Here is a 20,134-nt window from a genome sequence, read left to right on the forward strand (position 1 = left end):
GAGACCCAGGCAGCTGCAGCCTGCCCTTCAGTCCGAAACCAGGAAGAAGCACTCTGTACTTCAGAAGCCTCTTAAACAAACGGGGACATTGAATAAGTTCCTGGGCAAAGTTGTGAACTCCCTGTGGACCTTGTAACCTTTGGGACAATGGAGAAGGAATGCGGCTTCCTTCCAGGCCAGAAACCCATGCTCCCTTCCTGGAAGAACAGTGAGGGTATTCCTCCAGACCCTGCCTCTGCTGTGATCTGCCTCTGCTAACTGCTCTGAAGACAGCCTATCCTGGGTTTGTGTCACTCTGATACAGCTTCTTATTTAGGTTGGCTTCCTGTGCTTTCAAAGTTCAAGAAAGCAGAATCTCACTCTAGCCCATCTGGCCAGCCAGCTTCTCTTGCTGTCAGTGCTGGGTTTCTGCAGAACCACCTTGAAGGAAGAGGGTAAAAACACAGGTGGCAGTTAAACACCTGCAAAGAATCTCAGGTGTATACCTGCACACCACCATTTCCACTTGCAGAGGAGAGTAGGGCAGAAAGTGAGGTCAAAATTAGCATGGGAAAGAAACTAGTTGACTGAAGGGAAGACTAGTAACCCCTTCCCACCAAAGCTGAGGTGTAACAAACAGAGCCTGTGCAATATATATATAAAGCCTCTATAAAGGTTCCTTCCAATCTGTGAGATAGGACCTGGGTACTATTGAGCTACTGGCCCACTTCCTCCCCTGACCCACTTCCTCCCCTGACCCACTTCCTCCCCTGACCCACTTCCTCCCCTGGAAGTGCTTTCTTCCGTAATAAACTTGTTCTGCTTCTACCGCTGTCTGTGTGTCCCTGTCAAGTTTCTCATTCTGAGACACAAGAACATGAAAGCCCCAGTGGGTGCTCACTGGGTTCCTGTATCTTCTAATATCATCAACAAACGTCTTACAGTGGAAAGACAGGGGCTGCTGTTAGCAAAGTGATAGTGCCTGAGTCTGTGCAAGGTGTGGTCTTTTTCTCAAGGTAATTAAACCCAAGCAGAGAGTGGCCAGAGCAAAGTGCCCCCCTCCTCCCCTCCATCTCCTCCTCCTCCTTCTCTCTCTCTCTCTCCCCCTTTATCTCCCTCCCTCCTTCCCTCTCTCCCCTTCTCTGAACAAGCTCACCTTCTTCAACCAGCCAAGTGTTTTTGCAGCTGAGGCCTGAGAGGCAGATGCCAAGGCCATGCTAGTGAGATGAGGCCTCTGAAGGAGGTGCAGACAAATGGCAGGCCTGCTTCTGCCACCATCCTGTAACTCCCTGTCACACCAGATTTCTTCCAGGCAGAGGCTTAAAGACAGACACCCCCAGCCTATAGTCTGAGAGTCACAATTACCACAAGGCCCAGCTTTGAATCCTGGTGCTTTCCCCGGATCCCTGAAGCCCTCTGCCCCCTCTACCCCCACCCCATTTCAAGTAGGCGTGACTTGAGGGAACACATTCCATGGGCTCTTTTGTGTTTTGCAATCACACTTTCAAAACAGGCTGAAAAGGAGTTTCATTCTGTTAGAATATAATGTTAAAACAATACGTAGTTTTTCATGAGTGAGGAAATCAATTGTTTGCTTATGTCTGAACCTGCTGACCAAGAGAAAAAGGAGGAAGAACCCACTTGAAGCAAAAAGGTAGTGCTGAGCCAGGCATTCGTTCTGGAAAAAGAAAAAAAAAAAAAAAAAAAAAAAAAAAAGCAGATCTGGGTGTGGCCTGTGTCATTCTATGAACCTCGGGCAAAGGTCAGGAGATGCTGCTGGGTACCATCCTCTCAGAGCCTAACCACCATGATGCGTTTTGGGTTCTTTGTAAGCTCCGTTTTCCTGATATTGCTATGTCACTACTAATTAGCTCAAGAACAGGAGCAGCATTAGAGATCCTGGCCTTGTCCACAGCACAGCATTGTCACCCACACAGGAGGCCAGAACCATATGGACTGGAGCCAGTTTCTCTTTCAGTCCTCTGAGAACATTTTCTCTCCTCTCTGTGATGGAGGGGTCTCTGTGCCCTCCATGTTTATGAGATTTAGAAGCAGAAAGTAAAGCTAGAGCTCTGGGAGATCGGATTGCCTATAGGGTCACTCTCACCTTGCAAACATCTCCCTCCTTAAACTGTAACCAATACTCCAGGTCACCACCACAGTTGCCCCAGGGCTGATAGCACCCTTGCAAAGTGGCTATGTGTCCTTAAAGGTCATTCTTGCACTGTCTTGCATTTGCCTCCATGGTGTTTCCCATTCCAATGTAACCTTCTCTTTATGTAAGCGTCTATTTACCCAATGGCTCATAGCCTTACAGTTATTAAGCATGTACTATGAGCCAGAAACTGCTTGCTCATCTTTTTACTCCTCATACAACCAAATCGAGGTAGCACTTCTGGCTCCCATTTTCAAACACTGGAGGGGGTCTGTGGTAACATAAACCCAACTATCAGGCTGGGGTCAAATTAAGGTGTCTGTGATAGTCCTAGTCCTTATTAGCTCTGTTGACTAGACAAGACAAATGGCATGTTTCTTTTTTAGGGGCTTGTAAATACTCTAGAAGTTTCTATTATCTTTCTAAACAATTTCCAAACCCAGCATGTTCCTGATAAAAACATCCTAGAGTGGCTTGCAGCATTAAGGAAATTCCCTTCCTCAGGACTCCCAGCATCATCCACCTGCACCTCTTTGGGCTCACCTCCATTCTCACTGATCATTGGAATGCATGATGAAATCTCCACCTGTGGGTCACGGTAAAGTGTTTTGTTGCACAAGTGTGAGGACCTGAGTTAAGATCCCCCTCAAACCCACATAAAAGCCTGCCACGGTAGTATTCATCTGCAACTCAGTCTTAGAGAGTAAGAGAGATCCCGAAGGACTCATCTACCTGAAGACGGGGAGATCCAGATCAATGACAGGTCCTGTCTCAATTTAAAAAATAAAATAAAGTAAGGTGGAGAAGTAATTTACAAAGACATCCCGATATTGACTTCTGACCTCCATAAGTGCCTACAGAGGTGAATAACATATGCACGCAGCCATACTGCCAATACACACACACACACACACACACACACACACACACACACACACACACACAACTGCCTTCCCACAGTAACAGCCCAAGTTGACATGAATGACTTACTCAACTGTTTTTTCCTCATGTTGCCTTGTGGAAACTTTCATATTCCTACACATAAAATTCATAGTTACACCTTCCACAGAAAGGGCCCTAGAGATCAGTGTAATAAAGACAATAATGCCTGTCATTACCAGCAGCAATAAGGATTGGTTCATACCAGAAGAAATGACCTTGGCATTCAGAAACAATACATGAATTTGGACCATAGCCCTCTCATGATAATCTTGAGTTTTACATGTCAGAGAACAGAACAGGCAATGTTGAAGCACACACAGAAAAACACTCAGCTAGGAAACTAAAGATGCCTCAGATCCTAGAGTGTCTGAAAACACAGACATGAGGCGTCCTGTATAAAGTTGTTATGGTTACACAAATGAAAAAATAAATACCTGTGTGTACAGAGATAACATAAACTCCTTCTACATGGAAAATAACTTCCTTTTGGAAGGGATATTTAAAGCCAGAGATTGTGCCATGAGCAGGTGATAGGGTGCAGGGCAGCCTTTAATGTATGTCCTGGAGCTTGCATTGTTTGTGTGCATAAAATAAGGCATAAAAATGAGGGAACTGGGAGAGAGAAAGGAAGGACAAGAGACACTCAACAGCTCACTGTAATCTGTTTATTTTGTACATGTGACATCATAAGCAAAGGCTTTGCCTGTGTTCTAGCTAAACTCCAATAAATAAATATGTACAAATATGCTGAGCTTACAAAACAGTACAGAAAAACCTTTCCTTACAAAAGATACACATATGATACATTTGTTTCTTACACTGACCTATGAGTTCATTCCTAGCTTAGTTAAACCAAAACCCTTCTGGACCCTGTGTGGCAATATCTAGAGGTGTGTACCTAGTCATTTTTTTTTTTTTTAGACAGAAAGCAAAGCTATGCAGTGAAAAATTCCTCAGTTTCTTAATAATAAATGGCCTACCATGGCCTGCTACTTATTATTAACTGACATTTAATGTTCTCCAGAAAGTTGTTAAAATGCAGCTTCTTGTAAGTGGGGAGGGTGAGCTTAGGATTTTGCAATTCTAGCCAGATCCCAAGGGAGGTCCCAATTCTTGTTCATGGGCCAGTGGCCAGGCCTAAAAGGTCCCTCTGAAGTAAAAGATATTGTCCAAGATCCTCATTAAGACAAGGCCACATCTAGACACCCTCCAGGCTCTATTCTCAAGTTCCCACATCTCCCTAAGCATCATATTGTTTTTATTTGGGGCTGTAAGTGGCAAGAGCAGTGAGAGTCAGCTAGGCACAAAGCATATAACTCAATTTTTTCTGGAAGATGCTTCCATCTGTCAGTCTCAGATATGTCCAGGCTAAGGACCACATACATCTCAGGATAGCTATGAATGTGGCCCAGTACGTCTGAAGATGGCAATGTCCTATTGCAACACCAAAACACTGGAGGAAGGCTCATCTGAATATTTTCAACACTGTCAAAAATAAGTAACACTATAGGAGCCAGCATACAAAAAGCTTAACAATAATTACTTTTTGGTCATTCTAAGTCAAAACAATAGCAACAACAATAAAACCCAGGCTCACCTTTTCAACAGTAAAGATGAAAAAAACATAAAACAAAAACCCCAACCTCTTTGGATTTAATTTCTGTGACATTCCAGCACTATTAACTAGTGTTCAGCTGTAGCGTTTTAACTTTCCTTACAATTATTTTGCTCTGGAAACCTGAATTTTCCGATTAAATTGCCAAAGCCAGTGAAAAAGAAAACTTTCTGCTTTTAGTGTTTCTTTTCTGTTTCACATAAGAGCTTTGTCTGGAGAGAAGGGTAAAAGCAAAGTAAGATCAGGTTTGGGGAGCAGAAAAATGAGAAAGGGAAAGTGTGAAGGGGAGGGGAAGGCATGGAGGGACAGAGAAAGGAGACTTACAGACAGGGAAAAACCAAAGGGAAGAAAATGCTAAATACTCTAAAAAAAAAAAAATAAATATCTGGGTCATCTCTAGCCCTTGACGTCAAGCTTTTTGCCTAAAGGCTAAAGATCAGCAGCGCTTACACATCCTGCACTCTGAGGTGAGGTCCTGGGACACTGCTGTCTTGATCTTCACTGTGTATTTGCGACCTCCGCCCGCCCAGTTGTTCAATATGGACTTGGAAGAAGCTGGGCTCTCTCACTTCAAGTCCTCCCCACCCCTGCTTCTCTTGGGGATGGGGCAGGGTCTTCTCCGGTTATCTTGGCAGCCCGGAAGCTTTTAAGTTGTCAGGGAGCACAGTTGGGAGGGCCGGTGAGAGAGAGAGAGAGAGAGAGAAGAGGTACTGAGCCAGGAAAGACAAAGGCAACCTGGGTCTCTGGAGCCAAGTCCCTCAGAACTTCTGCAGCGTCCGATCAGTCCTCACCTGCTGCAGTACTACCTCCTTGGCTGGTGATGCGCACTTGTACTCCAGCTGTGCACGCGCCGCTCCCTGCTTCTTGCGCAGGTGACAAAGAAGCGCCAAAAGCGCCACCACCAGAGACAGGCTGGCGATGGAGGTGCCAATGAGCACGCCAGAATTCACTGGCTTTGTGGACGGCGGACCTGTTGGAAAGCCTGGCGTCGTACTGACCGTGGAATCCCCAGAGCCGGAGTCCTCATTGTATTTATTAACAGGGATGGGGTCACAGTCCTTGGTAACCTGGCCAACAAGGGCCGTGTCAGGCCCACAGATGCACTCATAGGAGCCCGGAAGATTTCGACACTCACTGCCGGCGGAGCATTCTCCTTGACTGCACTCGTCAATGTCCACGCAGATGGCACCTTCGTCCAGGATGAAGCCTTCAGGACAATGGCAAAACTCAGGGGTGTTAGGGTCACAGTCTGCTGGGCATGAACTTTCATTGCAGAACATTTCGCAACTGTGAGGCTCATGGGGTTTAGGTGCGAAGCCCTCAGCACAAATACAACGGTACTCGGTGGGGCTCACTGGCTGGCACTGATATTCGCAGTTAGACCCGAAGCACGGATCTAGGAGCTCCACACACTCTCCATCCACAAACTCATAGCCATCATAGCAGTGACATTCAAAGCCACCCTTGGTGTTGACACAGAGCTGCGGGCATGGATTGGGCCCCTGCTTACAATCATCCACATCCTCACACCGGTGTTGGTCCGCTGCCAATTGATAGCCTGTCTCGCACATACAGGAGTACGAGCCTGGCACGTCGGGGTTGTTGACACAAAAATGCTCGCAGAGGTCGTTGCATGATGACACCAAGGGTTTTATGCATGAACGACCATCCGCCTGCAGGTCAGTGTCGCTGGGGCAGAGGCATCTGGGCTCGCCTGTGCTCCGGTTGCACAAGTACTCACAGCCACCATTCTCCACGCTGCAGTCCCAGGCTCCTGTCGCTTCCCAAGACCAGTGTCCCTCAGAAGTTCCAGGCTGGGCCCTACACACTAGATTCAAGCCAAGGGGCTCCACCACAGCGGAGCTGCCTACCGGCAGAGTCTGAAAGTCCGCACCACGGACCCCGAAAGGGGCTTGGTAGGTGGTGAAGATGTGAGCAGCCTCAGGATCTCGGGGATCCACCGCCAGAGGCCTGCAGGACGTTATGAAGTGGAACTCGCAGAGGAAGCTGTCGGCCTCGGTCTCGCACCGCTGCTCCTCCCAGGCAGGCTCACCGGGTGCAGCCGCTGTTGCGGTTGAGACCGTGACGCACAGCGGGCCGCAGAGTGGAGCCGCCTGGTCGTTGGACCGCGCCCACCTGCTGTAACTTGTGTCGTTGTCGCCAGTAACCCATTGGAAGCCGCGCAGGGACCCGAGATGCCCCGGGTCGCCGCAGCCCTGTGGGAGCTGTAAGCCGATCCAGGGGCGTGAGTTCATACTATTGTCGTCGCTCAGCAGAAGGGAGATGACATCCGCAGCCACTGAGGAGCGCACTGTCATTAGATGTCCTTGTAGGCTCTCGCAGGCACTGCTGGCATCGAGGAAGGTCAAGGGGCCCTGGAAAAGCGCGAAGCACTCGTATTCCACGCACTGACTGCCTCTGGACTGCAACTTGGCTACTGGGGAGATCCCCAGGCCGGCTGGAGCCAGCACACCTAGAAGGAGAACCCCAAGCATGCTGTCCAGTGGTTAGTGTGCAATGTTCCGGGGAAAACGCTAGTCCAGCGACGGTGTAGGCACCCAGCGCCCGAGGGGAGCTTTCGGACGCCTCGGGCAACAGCAGCTAGCCTCTGTCTCAGCCTAGACGTTTCTAGCCCAAGCTCCTAGTCCCAGCGAGTCAGCCTCTGACATGCCACTCCGCTGCGGCTCCAGTTTATAAATGCGCGGCCCTCCCTCTCTGGACGTTCGGGAAAAGGAAGGAAGTGCTTGGTGGGAAGGGCTGATGCTGCATTCTCGGATTACTGGGTTCTCCGGACGCCTTGCGCCCGCCCTCCAGCCTAGGATCACCTCTGTGTGATGAGTAAAACTCCGCCAGGGTGCACGGAGGTCCTCGGGCGGAGCTCGCAGGCACCACCACCAAAGAACAGAACTATGTCAGCGAGGCGACAGTTCCTGTCCCAGACACTCCGAGGTAGCCTGCGGGTAGCCTGTCTTTAAGCCCCTTCACACACACACACAACACACACACACACACACACACACACACACACACACACGCATGCACACACTTCCCCATAGAGGCTACCAAACTTTAAAGGATGGTCTTGTTAGTGGGGCTTTAGGAAGAAGAAACTAAGAGTCGGCTAGAGGGTGTGTCTGAAACCTGCAGGACACTGGGGGGGGGGATTAGCAAACATCAAGAGGATGGACAGGATTGATTAAGCAAGACCACGGAGGACTAACTAGGAAGCCTGGCTGCGGCCACAAATGGAGGGCTAAGTCCCAAAAGAACTTTGACTGGGTTTGGGAAACAACTCCACCAGCAAGAAGACTGGCCTAATAACACCAGACCCTCAGCTCCGCTCCGCCCCTCCTCTCCACTCTGACGACTGCCCGGCAATGGCCAGTTCCTGGGCAGGTATCTCCAAAGCCGCACCCTATCTGGTTGCGAGAGAAAGTCGTGCAAGCGCTGGGCTCAGAGATCCTGGCCCTCTTCCCCAGTACTACTCCTGAAGAACCCTGTAGGGGAGAGTGTTGTGTTCCTTTGTTCTGGCGTTTTGTTTTGTTTTGTTTTGTTTACTCCAAGCCCATCCCCCGCACACCTCAACGAAACTGGCTAGGAACCACCGCAAGGAGGCGATGTGAGCTGCAACAGAGCCCACTTGGTTTCCTTTGAGGTGATGATTGAGAGGCTCAAAAGATAGAGATGCCTACACATTCCATTTGCTCACAAAAGGCATTCAAGAGGAGGGGTCCTGTGGGCAGGATGCCGAGCCTCTGGGAGGGGCGGATGGGAGTCTGTCACTAGGACTTTTATCTACATTAGCACTCACCAGCTCTGGGAGGGGCGGATGGGAGTCTGTTACTTAGGACTTTTATCTGCTTAAGCACTCACCAAGAATGTGGAGGGCGGGGTCCAAATCAAAGCGCGCGTAAACACACACACACACACACACACACACACACACACACACACACACACACACACACACACACACACACCTACCCTCTACGGCTGTCACTTCCACTCCACTGCCAGGAGGCGGCGCTGTTGAACTCTAGACCAATCCAAGGATAATGGAGCATAACAACTACTAAGGAGAAGAGTGTGGGCTGCTTGGGCCCTAGCCTGAGATTAGGAAATTCAGCTGTGGGAAGCCCCACATAGTTCTCACTACTTAAACATGAATCGCTTTGCCGATCCAGTATAGCTTGGACTTTAATCGGGAACAGAATACAGAAGATTGCTGTATCCTCATGTGGGGAAAAACATGCACAGATGGACCCGTGACCGACGGAGTAGGGTGAGAGCAAGACTGTGAAAGGAAGCAGGTGGGACATCCTCCATAGCCCATGTGGAGCTCTGCCAAGTCAGAGCTGGGACCCGTACAGTCCACCATTCCATTGGCTTAATTTTTTCTTTATTGGGTCAAAACTTCCCCAACTCTCAGTCAAGAAAACTCCAGAGCTGCTAATGGATATCAAGCTTTTAAGCTCTGGGAATGAGTACAGCTACATGGGTTCTGGGAAAGAGGAAGGAATGGCCAAGGACTGGACAATGAGGATGGCCTATGGGGAAGGAGGCAATCTTGTGATGTGAGATGGGACCTCCAGGGGCATTACCCCAAAGAAGAGACATTCTCTAGGTAGACGACAACAGGACTTCCTGCACTGTCTGAAGAGTGTGAACCAGGGGCCTTGTTCAAGCACCAGTAAATCAGTACTGTGACAGCACAGCATTGAAGGGTGGTTATCCTCCTGAGCTGGGACTTCTGAACATGCCAGCTGTCTTAATTAAGGTTTCTGTTGCTGTGAAAAAACACCATGACCAAAAGCAACTTGGGGAGGAAAGGGTTTATTTCATCTTAACAGCATACAGACTATCATCCAGAGGAGTTAGGGCAGGAACCTAAAGGCAGGAACTGATGCAGAGGCCATAGCGGAATGTCGCTTACTGGCTTGCTCCTCACGGCTTGCTCAGTTTGCTTCTTATATCACTCAGGGTCACCACCCTAAGGATGGCACTGCCCACAAGGAGATGGGTTCTCCCACACCAGTCATCAATCAAGAAAGTGCACTATAGGCTCAACTACAGGACAATCTAGTGGGCGAATTTTCTCAATTAAGGTCCCCTCTTCCCAAATGACTCTAGCTGGTGCCAAGTTGGCACTGAACCAACCCTGAATATGATCAAAAGCTGGTTAGGGTCTTGGAGGGGTTTTTGCTGATTCATTGACATCTTTCATGGGTGTTGTATGACAAAACTTTTTCAGGGAGATGCAACACAGGTCTACTCACACTAGGTAGGGAATCCATGACAAACCAAAGTACAGATACAAAGTCCAACTTGGTGAACCAATGTGTTTTATTGGGTTATTTGGAGGAATATGGGTGAGGGGTTACTTAGAAGGCACTCAAAGACAACTACATCACCAAAGCCCACCTCAGAATATGTGACAGCCCACAAAGCTGGGAACCTGGAGCACATCTCCCAGCCTGCAGAGAGCTCAACAGTTTGGAGAGTGTCCTTTCCAGGTGTTTCAGTTTTTCTAAACATCTTCCAGGCCACTGACTTGGCTTCAAGGTCTTCTTTGCAGCATGGCTCCACTCTTCTGAGAGAGAACCTCAGCTTTTATTGCTTATTCTGGCAGGAAGGGGCCTCGTAAATTTGGTCAGTTTCAGGGACTTCCTGAAGATGTTTTTGAGTTGTTTATTTTCTCTGCAGAATGGAATGTTTTAATCTCAGAGGAAACGGTTAACAGTAGAGAGTCTTATGCAAGCCAGCCAGTTTGAAACCATCTTTTCATCCTCTGTCTCAGGCTTCATCTGTGTTTTTCTTGTCCTCTCCATTCTCAAGCATCACTGCTCCTGACATAACAATTGATGTTGAGGCAATTGGGTTCTCAACTCTGTTCCTGGCTTCTAATCTTTCCACCTTCTCTGCTACTGCCCATACCCCTCCTCAGTTTTACTCACTACAGACTCAGAGAACCCTGAGCTCCTTTCTGCTCCCTTCCTTACTGAAGGTGCTCAAGGCCACAAACAAGGGGGTTTGCATTTAAGAATGCAGAGCTGAGATCTGGAGTGAGAATCTGCACTCTACCTCTTCACACAGCTTCAATGATTAATGTTCTTCTGGGCCCAATGGATGTTAAAGGTCCTGGCAAGAGCAGCTTCTAATCAGTGTCCAGCATCCAGTCTCCGTCTCCCATCTCTTCCTCTGCTAGGATAATCCACCTCTTTGTCCCCATGTTCTGTAAGCCTTCCCTTCTAAGTACCCATTGGCAAGCTGCCTCACCAACAAGTGTTTCTGAGTAACTACAACAGAGTTGATCTCCCTGTGACCTTTCCACTTTCTGCTCCTTCCCAGCTCACTAAGTCACCCACGTGTCCACCTTTGGCCGCACTTACAGTCTGGCTTCCCGGGGTGAGTAGTGGCTCTTGCACCTCTTTGTATCCTCACATCTAATATCACAGCTTGTGCAGAGTCAGCACCCAGGAGTGACTGAGCATCTGCACACTTAGCAGTGATGTGCACTTCTTGGTGTCCCTCTGGGTGATTTCTTCAAAGAAACCTGCAAAGCCAAGGATGAAGGACTTCATAACCTTCAGGGTAACTTGGAGTACAGGATTTAGAGCTAACTTGGCTTTTTTTTTTTTGAGTCCTACCTCAATCATTTACAAGATTTTTCTTTCTTAATTTTAAGATTTTTGAAAACCTCACATTTCTCTGGTCTCTCTGGGCTCCAGTTTCCTCAACTGGGTGATAAGAATCATAACAGTAAAAGCATTATGAGAATTTCATAGGTTTATGTGTGTAAAGCATTCAGTAAAACTGAACTATAATGAACTCTCAAATTTTAGCTAAAAAACAATCACACATTTCTCTGGAATTCGAGTTCAGCCACTAATTGCTTCCAATGCTCAGCATGGTTCTAGGTCCTCACTAGAAAGTCACTGTCTACCGGATTAAATTTAATGCAGCCAAGCATTTTTGCCAATTATAATAATAAGCAATTGAGAAAAAAATCAGAAGGAACAAAGGAGGCATAGGGAAACAGTTGAAGATGTTGTGATATAGGGCCTCTGGTTCCAGTCCACACTGGAGGCATCCACTGATCCACTGTTAATCTCATTTTCCAGATGTGGAAACCAAAATCCAGTAAGATTGACCCCCCCCCAAAGATCACAGAGTCAATACATGGTAAAATGAGTCACCAGACCTTGTTTAGATAAAAGATCTATAATGCAGGACACATCTGAGGCTTAATTAGTAACATGTTGATTATTTCAGTTCAGTTTTTTAAATATTTAATTTTCAGACACACCGCAGAGGCACAATATCCAATGCACAGGAGGTTGTGCACTTATAATGATCATTGATTTTCTTGTAAAACAGTTGCTTCTTCCACAGGACTCATTGCTGCTGAAAGCTTTACCAAAGGCTCCTGTGATCACTTGTATCCTTCTAGGAGTCTGGCTTTTTAGTTGGGAGTTTTGGTTTAATTTCTATACAGGAGACATGACAAGCTATCTGCCATGAACAGACTTTAGATATCTGTACTAAAAGCAGACATAGCTGAAAACAGACACCAAGCAGAGTCTAGACACAGAAGAGGCTTTCAAGGGCATTGTGCCTACCTCATCCACACCTTCATCATATTTGATGAGCCATAACTACTGGGATACAGACATAAAAAATAAGTGTTTGTATTTGATACAGCAATGTATCAACCCATAGGTGGAAAAAATAAATGCTACTTCAGTAAATATTCAGTAACCAGCAGCATGTTTATAGCAAAGCAAACATTTCACTAAGTCCTGGGTCTTACTCAAGCTTTCTTCAAGACACAAGAAAAATGTGAGCAATCCTTTATTGATCCATTGTAAATGAATATATGTTACATCTGTAAAATGCTTACAACTAATACTACACTTAATAGTAAAACACTGAAAACATTCCCCTCTATGAGCATGAGCAAAACAAGGATGTCTAAGCTTGATACTTCCACTATGTACTGTACAGCAGTAACTAACAGATGAGTTCACATGCTATAGGCTATAATATCAGTATAAAAAGCCAGTTGAATTTCTGTATAGTAATGATGCACAAACTGAAAGTTAAGTTCACAGGACAGTTTCATTTATAGCAGTATCAAAATGAATGAAATACTAGGAATAACTGTAATAGAAGAATATAAAACATATACTCTAAAGCAATATTAAAATAAATTTTAAAAGATGTAAACAAACCTTATGCCTGTAGGTCAGAGGACTTAATAGAGTGAAGAAGGCAATGTTTTCCAAATTAATCTAAAGATTCTGTTCATTACCTATAAAAATGTCAGCTCATTATTTTTAACATATAACCTGAGATTCACAAAGTTGTGAATTAAAAAGTCAAAAAATCCTGGGGAAAAAAGATCAATACAGGAAAATTCACACCTACTCCTTTCAAAACATACTACAAAGCTATAGCAAACAAAATTTGCATATGGCAGCTAAAGTGGAATGAAGAATCTGAACATAACATATTTATGGTTAATTGATTCCCACAAAGGTATCAAAATTATTATGTGGGATAAGAATAATCTCTTTGTGGCTGGAGAGATGACTCAGCAGTTAAGAGTACTGGCTGCTCTTCCAGAGAACTCTTCCAAGTTCAGTTCTAGCACCCACATGGCAGTTCAAAACTGGCTGTAGCTTCAGTCCCAGGGGGTTAAATGACCTCCCTCTTCTGACTTCTGTGGGCAACAGTCATAATGTGATATACAGACATACGTACGGGCAAAACACACATACAAATAAAAGTAATAAATATTTTTTGAAAGACTAATCTCTTCAACAAGTGATGCTGTGTAAACTAGAAAGCCACACGAGGTAGGACTAGAACTCTACCTCACACTATATATAAAAATTAATGAAAAATAATTTTCAAAACCCTAAATGAGAACACTAAAACTAGAAAGCCTATAGAAGAAATTACATGTGTAAATCTTTGTAAAGTTTTTGACTAGACAATGATTTGTTGGACATGACACCAAAAAAATGGAAGCAAGCAACAAAAGAGAATGCTAACTAGACATGATTGAAGTTAGATGCTTGCATTTCACAGAAAACACCCACATATTAGAAGAAAATATTTACAAGTAAAAACTGATAAACAACTTTCCCCCAAACTATCTAGGGAACCACTGAAAGTCAATAATAACACTGCTAACTCAACTACAATATAGACAAAGGATGTGACAAGGCATTTGTCTAAAACAAATAGTCCACAAGCACTTGAAAAGATGCTCCACAGCCCCGGCCAACAGATAAATGCAAGTCAAAACTACAGCAAGGTATTTCTTCACACTGCATAAAGATGGCTGAAATTAAAAAAAAAAAAAAAAAAACACAGATAATAAATGTTGAGAGATGAGAACCTTCCTGTAAGGTGGAGAGGAGAAAGGCAATGGTACAGCTGCTTTGGGAAGTAGTTGGTAGTCCCTCAAATTGTTAAACAGCTACCAAGAGAAGCGCATATATTTCCACATAAAACTTGTACATCCAACTGTATCGTTATTAATAACTGAGTGGTACAAAGAACCCAAATGCCCACAGACTGATAAATGGGTGAATACAAAGTGGGAAGTGGAGACCTTGGAGAGTTCTTGACAATAGAAATGCATGAAGGGCTGACTTGTGCCATGATGAGAGATAAACTTTGAAAGTAGTGTGCTAAATAAAAGACATCGCTTACATATTGCATGACTCATTTTCATGAAATTCTGAAAGAAAAATATCTGGAGGGGCAGGGAATACCATAGTGACCTATAATGGACATACAGTTTATTTAGGGGATAATGATGTCTCAAAAGTGATTGTAGTGACAGTCACCCATCTAGGTGATTGTGCTGAAGGCCATTGACTTGCACATTGTAAATGGATGAATGGTATAGTATATGGATCATAGTAAAGCTGCTTTCAGAAAGAACGTATATATTTGCTGATTACTAAGCATTAGAATTGATGTAACAGAACATGGACCCTGCCAAGAGCAGCCCTGAGCCTTTCTCCTGCTACTGGGAGCTTCATGGTATGAGGTAGAAAATAAGACTTACAACCAACTCTCCATCAATGGGACTTAGCAAGGATCAGCTCAGCAGATTTCTACATAATTCAAAGGAGGCTCAGAGATGCCTGGTGAGCTGTGTGGGATCTGTTATCCTTTGTGATCTGTGTTGGGACTAGACTGGAAATTGTGTATGGTAGATTCAGGGACTACCACCTTGGTCATATCAGTTTGGTGTCCTCATAGCTTCAGGCCTAAAAAGAGTCTTTAAAGAAAGCAGGAACCTTGAGGGAAACAGAAAGAGATCAAAGGCATCCAAGCCTACTGAGCAAGGCAACTTTCTGAAACTTCTACCTGCGGGCATGGCAGTATATTATTGACCAATAGTTGATGAATAAGAGATAGGAAGCAATTGTGCCATGAACCATCTATCATTAGTGGATAAAGCCTAAGGACTCATTTTCAGAATAATATTTAAAATAAATACCTCGGGCTGGAGAAATGGCTCAGCAGTTAAGAACATTGACTGTTCTTCCAGAGGTCCTGAGTTCAATTCCCAGCACCCACATGGTGGCTCACAACCATCTGTAATGAGATCTGGTGCCCTCTTCTGACCTGCAGTCATACATGCAGATAGAATACTGTATACATAATAAATAAATAAATATTTAAAATAATAAATAAATAAATACCTCAACCAAAATACAGAATTCCAAAAGGAAATCATTCATATTGAAATGTGATCAAATAAAGCAAATATCTGCTAGCAAACAAATGCTTTATTTAAAAAAAATTTAACAACTTTACTGAAAGTGCAACTAAGCTTGTCAAAAGCTTAAAAGATAGGGGAAACTAAGACACCTCCCCCCAAGTCCAGGAACAAGCACAAAGAGAGCTCTTTCTAGATACGCTAGTGAGAAACGTATGCCCATCTTCCCATTGTTTGGCTTCCCAAGTGGTGTAACTGGGCTCTACCTCAAAGGTGATGGTCTTGCCTGTCAGGGGCTTCTCAAAGATTATCATCCCACCCCTGAGGCAAAGCATTCAGTACATGGACTCTTTCCAGATGTTGTAGTAAGACAGGGTACAGCTATCTTTCAGCTGCTTGGTGTTAAAGATTATCCTCTGCTGTTTTGGGAGGATGCTATATTTGTCCTAGATCTTTGCCTTGACATTCTCAGTGGTGTCCCTGAGCTTGCCCTCCTCCACAAATGCTTCTTTTTGAGTGTTTTTCATCCCAGTTCCCCATCATTTCAAACTGGTGGTCTGTGTAAATAATGTTTGCAGAGATCTGCAACAACACAAATATCTGCGAATATCTGTGATTCCCACTGCTAGTGGCCCGAGTCCTGTCAACACTGCTGTGGTAAGTGCTGGCTCCTCCTCCTTTTTCTCTTTCTTCTCCTCTTCACCTTTGACCTCCTCTTTTCCCTTCTCATCTTCTCCTCTTCTTCCTCTTCCTTTCCCTTCTTTCTCCCCCTTTGCCTCCTTTGATTCCCACTCCCTCCCTTCTTTCTTCTTTTCATTTCCCTCTTTCTCTTCCTCCCCTGCTTGCTCCTCCCCTTCTGTTTCTTTTCCTTTCTCCTCTTCCTCTTTCTGAATGAAAACATACACTAAGTTTCATGTCAAGATTAATGAAAATAAAAATGTACCTGTTCTCCTTTCAAGTTGACAGAATTTCCAAATTAAGAACCACTAAGTTGAAAGAACATAGTACTCTCTGTCAGTCAAATTACAACCTCTGTAGTATTTTGTCAAGGTACATATGTCACATTAGGCTCTCCATTTAGTTTGCACACCATACTTCTCATAGATCTTATTTTAATTTGAAACACAATGCATGTTTGAAATGAATATGCTCTTACACTCAACAGCAGCATCCTGGAATCTAGCCCTTATAGAAGAGCCAAGAAATTCAGAAGTGTTATTTGAAAGATGTCAAATGTGCTTTGACTTTTCACAAACATTTCCTGGGGGGTAAGTTCAGAGCTCATGAGTACACAGCACAAGAAGCTTAAACATCAAGCATGTGTAGAGAATATAACTTATTTTGGTAGGGAAGAGAATATAAAAAAGAACTATTTATTTTAATGTTATGATAGAGAATAATTTAATATGGACTTTAAATTATTAAAGATGAGAAATCCAGCAGTGAAACATCTATCCTAAAATTAATTGCACATATTTAATGCTTACCTTTAATTTTTTTGGAAAAAAAGCTGAACATTTCATTAACATGAGAAGTATATTGAAAGTATTATAATTAATACAACCACTGGGTGGAAAGTTCTGGAAATAGCCTTGCCTAATTTAGAAACTCTGTGTGTAACAGTTTAACTGTCTCTGAGTGAAAGCATAACAACCACTTTTTAGTTTTCTGTTTTTTGTTGTACAAGCATACATTTCATAAGTCAAGGTTTCAATTTTTATAAAGAAGATGAAATTACTTCTAAGCAATGAAAATTAGTGACTCCCAAGTGCTTTGGTTATGAATATAGTCTCATTTTTGCAGTCTTATGAAAACAGGAGCTATTTTGACATTTCTAACTCTGTTCACAATGAGATTCAGATAGAAGCTTTTCTTAGAACTTAAGAAGATATATGTTCTGCATCCCATGAGCTCACTCTGCATCAGTAAGCCTGATTCCCCAAACACACATTTTACAAGAGGACAGAGTTTTATCCCCTGGGTTCAGGCTGTTCAGAAGGTGCCTAGCCTTTCTCTAGTCTTTACCACTCCCAGTTTACTATTTGGCGGCTATATCACACTATATCTTAGCTTAATGTATAGAAGACAGGCAGCCAGAGAGCTCCGTAGGATCCATGGATCTAGAGTAATTCTTGGGACATCCTAGAACAAAGACAGATATGTTTTTCTATAAAGGGTCAGAATCACTCTTTCAGTATGTGTGGAACCTCCCATCTCTGCTGTAACCAGACAGCCTTGCCTTGGTATCATGAAGAGGAAAACATTAGCTGCATCCCATAACAATTCAATGTCTGCTGCCTTGTAACAAAAATCCCCAGCACTTTCTGTTGGGAACACTCAATATTTGAGCTTTCCATCCAACCATTACCAAATAGATTTGAACTGAGTTCTTTCAACAGCTGGCAGAGGATGATACAGGCTGGCAACATATTTTCTGCACATCTGGCTCAGTCAAGACTATGAATTGCAGATTAACAACCTCACACCCTTTATGGCTATGGCAGGTGTGATACCTCTAGGAGTGAAACCTTCGAGGACAGGAGGTGAGGGGAGGACTTTATTCTGGGGTCAGAGATGGCCAACACTTCATTCCATCATTTAAAAATCACATTGCCACCCACAAGCCTGTGGATGACTGAGAATATCTCTCTCCTTGGAAAGAGCAAAGGAAACCTCCTCACTGGGGGAGCTACAGACCCACTTACTTCCACCAAGAGCCAGCCCACCCACCATGGGCTTCAAGGTGAAGGGAAGGGTGGAAAACATCCATTCCACACCCAAATCATTACAGATAATTAAACTGAGTGATAATTGATGCCAGATCCCACAGAAGCATTGGCCAAAGCTCCTCTGTGAGGTTTATTCCTCCTTGGAAGGGACTTTTGGAACACACATCAAAATGCATCCTCCCATAGCCCCTTCCAGGGTTTTCAGAAATGGGGTAACAGGTTGGGCATTTATCTGTCTGGTTTTTTCTCAGAATGAGTAGTCACTTTTCTGTTCCTGATGACCAGCTGGCCACTGAAGAACTACTGAACCAACAGCTGCAAAAGATAATTTTGGCAACACCAGCCATGATGCAAATTTCTAAGTCCAGCTGGTTCCACTGCAAATAGGATAAACACAAACAGCTGAAAAATTAGTAAACCCAGAACTTGAAATACTCCAGAGACACTGGAACTTTCAATTTTATCATTTTGTACATCCTGCTGTTGTCTGTGGTCTTAAGCCTAGACATCATTTTTGTATTTCATCTTTCTGTCTAAAAGTTGTATTTCATTAGGAATTAACTAGTCCTTGTAAACAAAATATTTGGCTTCCTGTTTCTCTTGTTACTCCATTGCTGATCCAATTTCTTTCTAAAGAGTTGAGAATCTCATTGAAACCCATCAGTCCCCAGGGTTCAATAAAAGTAACAAAGATGCAGATACTCTTCTCTAGAATTCTAGATGCCTCATGGCTCTTGGCAGAATGAAATGCAGTTCACAATGGAAAGAGGGTAGCCTGCTGTGGCACAGACTGAGGAATAGAAGAGTCTACAAATAAGGAATAGTCTACATTGCTTGCTCAACATATGTGATCCCAGATTGGCTCCTTCCATTTCACCTAGACACTTGTTAGAAATGCAGAATATTTGCCTTCACCGTATGCCTTTTGTGTCAGAGTGTGCTTGCTGAAGAGATACTAGGGGAGGGTGTTTGGGAGATTTGCTGCATATATTCCCCTCGAGGAGCTGTGTCAGAGGAGTCAACTGGTCAACCTAGTGGCCTCAATGAGCATCCTGCACAGGAGCTGGGTTTTCACTTTGCCACCCATCAGGCTATTGATGGTCTTCTCTCAGAGTGGATCAAGACAATAATTTTTGTATTTTCTCTACTTCAGCCACTGGGGACTTAATTGAAAAGAGGATTCCTGGCCTCCAGCCCTAACTTATAGAATCAAAAGATGAGGTGTTGGCCTCAGCCTTCCACTGGATTCTGAGGCACAGGCTTGAGGAATATAATCTCACTGTAGGAGGCATGAACTAATGGCTTCCAAGATTCCTATCCCATCCTCATCACCCTAACTCTCCCTCCTGGGCTTCTCACTTGGAGCTTGGCTTACCCTTTCTTGGCCCTTGTAATCATAGTTTCTGACCCTGGGCACAGTTACCCAAGCCATGCCCTGATGTGGCAGTAGAAATCTACATTTAAGCCAAGATAAATGGAATTTTAGAATTTTGACACACACAAAAAAGTAGAACAAGCATCGATGTCATGGAGCTGAAAGTTACAGTAGGATGAAAGGAAGAAATGACTGACTCCTGCATCTGGGGTCTTCAGAATTACAGAGCAGTCATGTCCTGCCAAGTTCTGGATTTCTTGTCAGGGTAAAGGAAGAAATCCTCATTAGATTTCTGCCACTACAGTGAGGAAACTGACCATGCTACTGAGTGTCAGCATGTCTGTATGAACTTGAACAAGGTTTGAGTGTGGTACACTGGATTGCACGTTGTTGGTTCTCAGACCTTTCATAGTCAAGCCTAGCCCCTATCATTAGTCAAAAAGCATTATTAAATATTGTGAGGAACAAAGTTTATTAGGTCACATACCTTAAGGCAAAGTCAACACGCCTTTCCTGCTAAGGGCCAGATGACAAAGACACTAGCCTTTACAGGCCATTTGGTCTCTGCTGTTGCAGCAGAAAAGCTGCCACAGAC

The 20,134-nt window shown here is 44.4% G+C and overlaps 1 protein-coding gene across 1 annotated transcript; it reads right to left on the reverse strand.

Annotated features, from left to right (window-relative positions):
• Positions 1–3,727: 3,727 nt before the first annotated feature.
• Positions 3,728–7,472, reverse strand: Thbd (thrombomodulin). Its single transcript, XM_028881839.2, has one exon. The coding sequence runs from the start codon at positions 7,184–7,186 to the stop codon at positions 5,450–5,452; it is 1,737 nt and encodes a 578-aa protein (XP_028737672.1). The 5' UTR covers positions 7,187–7,472; the 3' UTR covers positions 3,728–5,449.
• Between the last annotated feature and the right edge of the window lie 12,662 nt (positions 7,473–20,134).

Source organism: Peromyscus leucopus, chromosome 4 (assembly GCF_004664715.2).
Source record: "Peromyscus leucopus breed LL Stock chromosome 4, UCI_PerLeu_2.1, whole genome shotgun sequence".
Classification (NCBI taxonomy): domain Eukaryota; kingdom Metazoa; phylum Chordata; class Mammalia; order Rodentia; family Cricetidae; genus Peromyscus; species Peromyscus leucopus.